The following is a 10,278-nucleotide window of genomic DNA, read 5'->3' on the forward strand; positions in this document are numbered from 1 at the left end:
TTTTCATTTGTCTCCAGGTATTTTTTTATTTCTTCTTTAATTTCTTCAATGATCCATTGCTTGTTCAGTAGTGTGTTGTTTAGTCTCCACATCTTTGTGCCTTTCTCAGCTTTTTTCTTGTAATTAATTTCTAGCTTTATAGCATTATGATCGGAGAAGATGCTTGTTATTATTTCAATTTTTTTAAATTTGTAGAGGCTTGCCTTGTTTCCCAACATATGGTCTATCCTGGAGAATGTTCCATGCGCACTTGAGAAGAATGTGTATTCAGCTGTTTTAGGGTGAAGTGATCTATATATGTCTATTAAGTCCAATTGTTTTAGTTTTTCGTTTAGCTCCACTATTTCCTTGTTGATTTTCTGTCTGGATGATCTGTCCATTGATGTGAGTGGGGTGTTGAGGTCCCCTACTATTATTGTGTTGTTTTTAACATCTTCCTTTAGGTCTGTTAATAGTTGCTTTATGAATCTTGGTGCTCCTGTGTTGGGTGCATAGACATTTATAAGCATTATTTCTTCTTGATGAACTGTCCCTTTGATCATTATATATTGTCCCTGTGTGTCTCTCTTTACCTGTCTTATTTTGAAATCCACTTTGTCTGATATAAGAATTGCAACACCTGCTTTTTTTTCCTTGCTATTAGCTTGAAGTATTGTCCTCCACCCCTTCACCCTGAGCCTGTGTTTGTCCTTGGGGCTGAGGTGTGTTTCCTGGAGGCAACAAATTGTTGGATCTTGTTCTTTAATCCATTTTGCCACTCTGTGTCTTTTTATTGGAGAGTTCAATCCGTTCACATTGAGAGTGATTATTGATGCATGTGGACTTAATGCTGTCAATCTGTTGCTCTTTATCTGGCTTTCCTGCTTTTCTCTTCCTGTGTGCTTTATCCTACCCATTTGATACTGCAATTTCTTATGCTGGGTTTCTTAGATTTTTGCTTATTTATGTTTTGTGTCTCTGTTCTGTTTTTTAGTTTAGTATCTACGCTTAAGTTTGTATTTCGAATCTCGTGTATAATATAGTCTATTCTCTGGTGGTCTCTTACTTACTTGGCCTAGACTAATTTAGTCCCTTTGCTCTTCCCCTCCTAAATTATTATTTTCACTTCTTGTTCCAACTTGTGTTATGAGTTTGTAGTTAGAGTGATAAGATCGTCCTTGCTTTGGTAGTTTCCTTACCTTTATCCTAATGCTATAGTTGAATATTTGCTATCCTGTTCTGGTTCTATTTATCTGTCTCCCTAGTCTGTGGTTTGTGACCCCTTTCTCCCTTCTTTCTTTTTTCAGGTATGAGAGCCTTCTTGAGGATTTCTTGTAGTGGAGGACTTTTGGTTACAAATTCCCTTAACTTTTGTTTGTCTGGAAAAGATTTAATTTCTCCCTCATATCTGAAGGATATTCTTGCTGGATAGAGTATTCTTGGCTGAAGATTTTTATCTTCTAAAGCTTTGAATATGTCACTCCATTCTCTCCTAGCTTGTAAGGTTTCTGCAAAGAAATCCGCTGAAAGTCTGATAGGAGGCCCTTGTAGGTTATTCTCTTTTGTCTTGCAGCCCTGAGTATTCTTTCTTTGTCATTCATTTTTGCCATTTGTACTACTATATGCCTTGCAGTAGGTCTTTTTACATTGACAAATCTAGGAGATCTGAAAGCTTCCTCTACACACATTTCTCCCTCAATCCCTAGATTTGGGAAGTTCTCTTCTATAATTTCATTAAGCACACTTTCTGCTCCATTTTCCTTTTCCACGTTCTCGGGAATTCCTATGATCCTTAAATTCTTTCTCCTCATTGAATCTGCTATCTCTCTAATACTTTCCTCATTCCTTTTAATCCTTAGTTCTCTTTCTTCCTCTGTCTGGAGCCATTCAGCCTGTCTATCTTCGATTATGCTAATCTTCTCTTCTATGGAGTCTACCCGGGCATTCAGGGAATCCGTATTCTGTTTTATCTGGTCCATTGTGTTTTTCAATCTCTTTTGTGAAGTAACTCCAGAACTTGGCTTGTTTCTCTCTCTTTCTCTCTACCTCATTGAGTTTTTTTATTATAGCTCCTCTGAACTCATTTTCACTTATTTTACCTAATTCCAAGTCCTCAGGACTTAATTCTATGTTTTTATTGTTTTCCTTCTGGTCTGGGGCTTTTATAAATTGCTGGATGGTAGAGGAGCGGGTTTTCGCATGGTGGTAGAATTCGGTTGCAGTTACAGCCTGTCGCCACTAGATGGGGGTCGAGAGCCGCGTGTTCTGACCTCTCCACCTTCTGGCAAGATGGCGGCGCCCAGTGCACTTTGCTGGGGCGGGGGCAGGGGCGGTTTCTCTCGCGTGCCGATCCGGATTCGGATCAGTTCTGTTCTCTGGTCTCCCCAGGCCCTGGCTTTATGGGGTCCCCGTGCACAGAAGCCTTCCTCCATCAGCGGGTTTCCACTGTACTGGTGGCGGGAGTCCTGGATGATCCCCTGGCTGCACGGCCCCTCCCCTGCTCCTTCCCGGACCCGCGGGAGATCCTGGTCTCTAGGGGAGGGAGCCAAGTTCTCTCCTACCCCGTTCCAGCTCCTCTGAGGCGGGCAGCGGGGGCTCCGTCCTCTGTCTTTTGATACTGTAGGTCTCTGAGTCCTGGCATTAGGTTCATTAGCTGAAATTCAGGGGTTTTTCTCAGTCCTTTCTTGTACTTTGGAGGGGAGAGAGTCCCGGGTCAGCTCACCCTGCCATTTTGCTCCGCCAGGATTCCCTTTCTTAACAGCAACGACGATACTGTCATTACACCAAAAAAAAAAGTGAAGTCTCGGTCCTTGGTACCATCAGATGCACAGTCAGTGTTCAAAGGTCCCTGGTTGTCACATAGACGTGCATATTTATATATGTACCTACACACATACGTGTTACAACGCATTTGTCTGACAGGATTCAAGTAAGGTTCATACTTCGTCCCCGCTGCTGGATCTCTTCAGTCTCTTTTGTGTCCTCTCCACCATTTTTTTTCTTACAATGTGGCTGTCGAAGAAACAAGGTCGTGTCCTGGTAGTGTTCCTTCTGGTCTGGACTGACTGGCTGTGTTCCATGCTGTCACTGAGCATGTCCCCTGTCCTGGGTCTTTTCTGTCAACTGGAAGTTGACCGCATCTCTAGAGGCCAGATCACTTCAGGCAGTTTTCCCAACAAGATGCTCAGTGGGCGGCGTCCTGTCTTTCCATCGTGAGGTGCAAAATGTTGGGTCGTCTCTGTGTTTGCGGTGTTAGCGGACGTCGATTGCCAGGGCCCAGATCCGTGGACGTGCTGGGCATTGCAGATGCTGCTGTCCCGTTGCTCCTTCTTCATCTGACCGGCAGGAAGTCTGTAAAGGGAAACATCCCTGGTGGGCTATGTGGTTTTCCAGTAGGTTCAGGACATATGGGATAAGTGCCAGGTTTTTTCTCTTTTCAAAATGAGTTCCCCCCCCCACCCCCGGGTATCCTCTGAAGTGATCATTGGTGAGGTCATTGTTGCTTTGAATGTTGTTTGATCAGAATACACAGGATCGTTTCAGAACCCCCCGTTGGTATCACTAGGGACACTTGTGGTGCCGCCGTTGGCCAGTGGGAGCCGTCAGACTGGCTCCTGGGTCCTCTCCACCCAGGCCTATGGTCTGCCTCATTCTGCTGTGACCCCATGAAACCTTAATGTCCTGCTCCAGACCTCAAACTGTCCCTTTCTCCAGGGAGCCCAGGTCCTTCCAGGAGGAAACGGTACTTAGATACCAAGTCTGCAGGCCATGTCTGAGTCCTACAAGCGGTTTGGGGGTTGTTTCTAGGGCTTTCCAGTGAGCTGAACACAGAAATCTTTTTCTTTTTTTTTTTAAGATTAAAATGGATCATGAGTTCATCCTTACATTTCCGATCCAGATTCAGGACGGCAGGTTTTTGTCACACCTGACATCTGAAACGTCTTCCTCCCACGCCAAAAAGCCCCCTTTTCCAGGACACCACCAGGATTCCTTTCTGTCTGCCCCACATCAAATGACAGAGATGTCAGAATAACGCTGACCGGCCCGCCCCCCCACAGGCGGTGACCGGAGTCAGCGTGGGGTCGTGTGGTTGGACGTCTGTGATGGTTCACATCCACCGGGGACTCATGAGGTCATCGGGAGTGGTCCCTTCCCAGGTCAAGCCACCCCATGGTTATGACACCCACTTCAGATCTCTTGGTTCATTTTACTTTTGATTTCTAGCAATTGCTTTTTTAATTTTTTTATACTTATATAAATTATATAAATATATATTATATATATACATTATATGTTTTTCAAATTATATAATTTATAATTATATAAATAATTGCATAAGTTTATATAATTATATGTTATATATAATTATATAAAGAATTACATAAATTTATGTAATTATATAAGTTATATATAATTATATAAATTTACTTGGCTCCAAAGCCAAACCTACTAAGCAATGTATGAAGACTCTTGGGTTTCTCGGGGCCCCCCCAGCCCCAGCTGGGCTTTTCTCCCTCAGGGGGTGTGTCCCGGGGAGCCCGGGGGCAGGGCCCCCTCCAGCCTCTGCAGGGCTTGCCCGTTGTGAGCACAGACAGCTCTGGGGCGGTTTCCGGCGTTTTGCTATTTCAATTAGCTTGTCTTTTCTTTTTCATTTTTGAAGGCTGTTTTATGCCCTATGGTTAAGTGTTTCAGAATGGAAATGGTTCTTTTTTTCTTTCTTTCGTTAGATTAAGTCCTCCCTATGATCAGAAATGGAAGATTGATTCTTTCTTGCATTCATTGAGAAAACTATGTATTAATTTAAGAAAACATCCTGGGCCCACAGCCATCCCAGGCACTGGGCCGCCCCACGCGGGGCCGTCCTGGACACAGCAGTGAGCAGGGAGGACGTCTGCCCGGAGGAGCCCACGCAGGGGCAGGAACTTCAGAGCCAAATGACAGACCATGACGAGTGTCTCATGGGGACCTTGAACAGGGGTTCCTGAGGGAGGGGACCCAGCAAAGGGTGGGGACGTCTCCTGGACAGAGCATATGTCACAGGAGCAAAGCCCCAGGTGGCAGAGACCCTGTGCCCTGGGGAAGCCCGTCACTGAGGAGCCAGGCATGACCCCCGGGCTCTGCTCCCTTGACGAGCTCTTCCCCATGCCCCCGGCTCTGCCCCGGGAGCTCCTGTCCTCCCCACTCCCTTCTCGCCCTCCCAGGGCCTGACACAGGCCTCCAGGCATCAGCACAACTGGGTCAGACCTCAGCAGGGGCCTGGGGGCTCGGCAGGACCAGGGGCAGCCCCTGACCCCCAGGACCGGCTGTTTCAGGAATCCTGTATGGTACCATGACCATGGAGCTGGGCGGCAGAGTGACCATCGAGTGTGAGAAGAACAACCTCCAGGCTGAGCTGGAATTCAAGCTCAAGGTAGCGCTGGCCGCAGCCCCCTCAGCCACCTGGCGGGCCTTGGGGGGGACGTGCATCAGGCTGGGGAGGAGCAAGGCCCTGGGAGACCCCCTCCTGCCCTCTCTGTGCCCCAGGGATGGTTCTCGAGCAGATGCACATGAGGGGAGCAGTTCTGTGGTACAGCCAGGCCCAGAGAGGGCAGGAGGCTGCCTGCAGGCCACACAGCAGAGCCAGGACAGGCCAAGGCTCCTTCCCGCGTGCGGCACACACGCCTGGCGCGAACACTGCATCCTCGAGCTCAGGCTGAGCCGTTGGACAAGTGTGGCCTCCTCCAGTTTTGGGTCCCCTCCCAGCCGGGCTCCCGTGCACTAGGGGCCGAGAGCCTGCCCCCCATGAGGAAGGGGCCACCTCTGACTCCCCAGCCCACCGAGGGGTTTAGGTGTCCATGGGGAGGCCCCCGCCCCTCACTGGCATCCGTCCCGGGTGTGTCCCCACAGCCTTTCTTTGGAGGCAGCGCAAGCATCAACCAGATCTCGGGGAAGATCATGTCGGGGGAGGAGATCCTGGCGCGTCTCTCTGGACACTGGGTAAGAGGCCACCCTCTGGGCAGGCATGGGCGGGCCCCTGGGTACCGGGACGGCCATCACGCCAGCACCTCTGACCCCTCCCGGCCGTCTGGGGCAGGACAGAGAAGTGTTTATCAAGGAGGAGGGGAGAGGAGGCACCGAGCTCTTCTGGAACCCAAGCGGGGAGGTGCGCAGACAGAGGCTGAAGCGGCACACGGTGCTGTTGGAGGAGCAGACAGAGCTGGAGTCAGAGAGGTGAGGCCCCGCCCAGCACCCGGGGACCCTGCTGACCACAGCCTGGCGTGGCTGGGCGGGCAGCTGCCCTCGAGGTCGGCAGGATTATGATGCTGTGAGCACGTCCCCAGGATGTCCCCGTCAGGGAGAATGGACCCCTCATGGTGGATGATGTCCCTCCGGGGACAGCTGGAGGGAGAAGAGATGAGGCCTGGGAAAGAGCTGGCCCTGGGAGCCCGTCACTGCTGGCAGATGACCAGCTGCTCCACAGGGAGGTCCCTGCTGGTGGGAGGTGGGGGCTCAGCATAGGAAAGAACTCTCTCACGGTGAATAAACTGCACCCCAGGACAAACAATCACCTCGAGAGGCAGTGAGCTCCCTGTCACTGGAGGCAATCAAATCGAGGTTGCTCTGAGCCTTCCCTCCAGTGCTGAGGGGCGCAAGTGCCCAGGTCCCCCAGCTCAGAGGGGGTGCCCTGCCCACAGGCTCTGGCAGCATGTCACTAGGGCCATCTGCGAGGGTGACCAGCACAAGGCCACGCAGGAGAAGTTTTCACTAGAGGAAGCCCAGCGGCAGCGGACCCGCGAGCGCCAGCAGAGCCTCATGCCCTGGAAGCCACAGCTGTTCCACCTGGACCCCGCCACTCAGGAGTGGCGCTACCTATATGAGAAGTGAGTAACTGGTCTGGTGGTCGGCAGCCCCGGGGGCTGTGCGTGGGCTGGACCAGCAGACTGCCCCCCCAGCTGCACCCCGCCCTGGGCACGAGAAGCACCATGGGGGGCTCCTGCTCCCCTAGGGAAGGGAGTGGTACGGAGGGACGGTCAGAGAGAGGCTCCCCCAGCCGGACCCTGCACAAGGGGTACAGGCAACAGCCATTCTCCTGGGGTCTCTGGCCACGCTGGGAGGCTGCGGGCTGGGCCAGGGTGGGACCCCTCAACCCGAGGGCCCCTACCCCTGCCAATGGATGCCCTCTGGACTCTCCAGCCTCAGCCCCTGGGACCCCCTGAAGGACATCGCCCAGTTTGAGCAAGATGGGGTCCTGCACACCCTGCAGCGGGAGACCATGGCCGGCCAGACCACCTTCCTGGGTAGCCCGGAGCCCAGACACCAGGTCAGCACTCCCCCAGGTCCTGGCCCAGGGTGGTCCTCAGCAGTAGGAGGGATAGTCAGGCTGCAGGTGTTGCCGCCACCTCCACCCTCGCTTCCACCCACCTGGCCCTCCTCCTGTCGGTCATCAGCCCAGTTGCCCTCCAACGCCCCCAGCAGGGCCTCCTCTGCCCCCTCATCCCATGCCCTGCCCTGCCCAGCAGGGGACCTGAGATGCCTGGATTTGCAGGACACTCAGCTCCCAGGCACCCAAAGGTGCAGGGCACTGTGCTGCGGTCCCCTGGCTCCTGGCCCATAGCTCCCCAAAGCTGCCGTCTATGGTGTCAGTAGCACATTATCCAATTCTACAGCCGAGGAAACCAAAGCTCAGAGAAGCCCAGGGACTTGCCCAGGTAGAAACAGGAGGAACCAGCACTTGCACAGATGCCTCGAGGGGTGGGAGGGGAGGCAGGGCGGCTCCAGGAGGCATAGGGAGGGTGGCAGACCACCAGGTGATGCCCCGCCCACGTGCTGCAGCTGCCACGTGCTCAACAGCACCTGCTGCACCAACTGGGTGCCTGGTGTGCACCCAGCCAGACACTCACCCAGGGCGGGGAGGGGCGTGCTCCCCAGCTCAGGGGCCTGGGCCAGACTCGGAAGGGCCATTCTTGCCCGATGGCCCCAGCCTCCCAGCAAGCAGGGGCCACAGTATCTCACCGCCCACGTGTGTCCCACCCCCTCGCCTCCCTCACCTGCTGCAGCCCTCAGCCCAGACTCAGGCCAGATGGCCCCACCCCTCCGTCCACCCTGATGCCCCTCTGCCTCCTCCTCACCCTCCCCAGCCTCTCCAGTCGGCCCAGCCCCACCACATCTCCAAACCTGCCCTGGGGTGGTCACCACGGATCACCCTGTGCCAAGTCCACCTGTCCCGGCTCTGACACCCACATTCCTACCGCTGACCCCACCTGTCATGTGTCTGTTCCCACCTGTCTCATCTCTGACCCCCTACCCTTCTATCGCTGACCCCACCAGTCCCAGCTCTGACCCCACCTCCCCATCGCTGATACTCTTCAGGGCCGCGCAGGCCTGATGCAGGGTGTCCAGGCACCAGCCGGGCCCCTCTGTCAGAGCATAGACCTGCTGCTGGTGGCGGCGCCCGCAGCCCAGTTCTGCTCTTGCCCCTAATGTCCCCTGAGCATCAGTCCATGCCTGTGGTCCTTGTGAACTTAAGCTGCATCTTGGCCACTCGTGTACCCTGGGGGCTTGTTAGAAGCCAGCTGAGCCTGGGGTGCCCCCAGAGACTTCCCTTCAGTGTTGGGGGAACCCCAACTGTCAGCTCACACGGTGGGCTGTGATCACCCCTCACGGCTCACGGGTCAGAACGGCCTATGGCCCCATGGCCATCATCTCTGCTTGTATTGGGCACGACCCTGCGACAGGCACGGGGAGGCCTGTCTGCACGGGCTTGCTGGCCCCAGCCCAGCTGCAAAGGGGGTCACAGCCTGCATTACCATGAGGAAACTGGGTGTGACTACTCCAGTCCATGCCAGGGCTGGGGGTCAGACCTCCTGTGCACCCAGAGCCCATCAGCTTCCTTCTCTAGAGCTGACCTGGCACAAGTGTGCCACCGTGTCCCTGAGGCTAGCAGTACCCAGCAGCTCCCAGCAGGCGCAGCTGGGCCTCTGGGCCAGCGATGGTGCGGTGGGTGTGGGTGGGCTCCCGGCCGCAGCGGCTCTGTCTCTCTCCAGGGGCCTGGCCCAGACCGGCGGCTCCGCAAGGCCAGTGACCAGCCCTCCGGCCACAGCCAGGTCACGGAGAGCAGCGGCTCCACGCCCGAGTCCTGCCCAGAGCTCTCAGACGAGGAGGAGGACGGTGGCTTCGTTCCGGGTGAGCCCTCCTCGACCGGCCCCCCTGAGGGGTGGGAAGGACTGGAGAGGCAGCCAGCCAGTCCTCTGAGGGGTCCTCCTGCGGGCCTCCCTGATCCCAGGGGCCCATGAGGGGCGTGGGAGGGGCAGGGGTTTCCCAACTCTGCACTCAGAGGGCCAGGACACCTCCCCTGGCTGCCAGGGGCAGTGTGAGAGACAGGGCTGGGCAGTGTCCGTCTGTCTGTGACCCTCTGGTTCTGCTCCTGCCTCTCTGCCCGCTGCCCTCACAGGGCAAGTTTGTGTCTCTTCGACTGTGTCCCCGCCTGTGCAGAGGACGAGCCACACCTTGGCCATTTCTGTCACCCACAGCTTATTAGAGGCCAGCTGAGCCCAGGGCTCCCTCCCGAAACCCCCCTCAGCCTCCCTCATTTGCCTGTGTCCTTAGCTTCGTCCTGAAGGCTCCTGCAAGGTGGGGTGTGGCCTGAGCTGGGCATGACCCCAGGACCCCTCATATTGGCTACCCAGACATCCTCGCTCATTCTGGCTTCTCCCCTCCCTTCCTCCCCATCCCGTATCCCCTTGTCCCGGCATCCTGCAACTGGCGGGCTGGCTGGCCCAGGCTGCGAGAGCCCGTGCCCGAGGTGTGGGAAGGAGGCATGGCGGCTGCAGGCGCTGCACGAGGCCATCGTGTCCATCCGGGAGGCCCAGCAGGAGCTCCACAGGTGAGCCACACTCCGGGTCCGACCAGCACCACGGGTCAGAGAGCTCCCCACAGGAGAGCCAGTGGACCAGGGCAGGGGGCCAGGGAGGCCATGCATCTGGAACGTCACTCGAAGCTAGAAGCCTGGGGACGTGCAAGGGGTCTGGCTTTGGGGTGAGGACAGGAGGAGACCTGGGGTCCTGCCCTTTGTGCGGGCGGCGGGCGGCAGGGAGTTCTGTTTGAGCAACCTGAGTTGATGATGCTCGGTAGACACCACGCTGGGGAGGGAGGAGTGCAGAGGAGGATGCCAGCCAGGGCCTGGGCTGGGAGGAGCCCCAGGCAACTCAGCGCAGTAGCTCAATGCAGTGCCCAGTGGTGGTGGTGGTGGTGGTGGTAGTGATGGTGGTGGGGATGGTGGTGGTGGTGATGGTGGTGATGGTGGTGGGGGTGGTGGTGGGG

General features: G+C 55.2%; 1 protein-coding gene across 4 annotated transcripts in view; it reads left to right on the forward strand.

Annotated features, from left to right (window-relative positions):
- The window catches only part of OSBPL5 (oxysterol binding protein like 5), a 72,914-nt gene that overhangs the window by 59,559 nt on the left and 3,077 nt on the right, over positions 1-10,278 (forward strand). For all 4 annotated transcript variants that reach the window (XM_046643790.1, XM_046643788.1, XM_046643791.1 and 1 more), the window contains 7 exons: positions 5,292-5,389; positions 5,866-5,955; positions 6,053-6,189; positions 6,654-6,839; positions 7,153-7,279; positions 9,003-9,141; positions 9,739-9,841. In XM_046643790.1, the coding sequence (XP_046499746.1) occupies positions 5,292-5,389; positions 5,866-5,955; positions 6,053-6,189; positions 6,654-6,839; positions 7,153-7,279; positions 9,003-9,141; positions 9,739-9,841 (880 nt within the window). The remainder of the gene's footprint in view (positions 1-5,291; positions 5,390-5,865; positions 5,956-6,052; positions 6,190-6,653; positions 6,840-7,152; positions 7,280-9,002; positions 9,142-9,738; positions 9,842-10,278) is intronic.

This window comes from Equus quagga, chromosome 17 (genome assembly GCF_021613505.1).
Source record: "Equus quagga isolate Etosha38 chromosome 17, UCLA_HA_Equagga_1.0, whole genome shotgun sequence".
In the NCBI taxonomy this organism is placed as follows: Eukaryota; Metazoa; Chordata; class Mammalia; order Perissodactyla; family Equidae; genus Equus; species Equus quagga.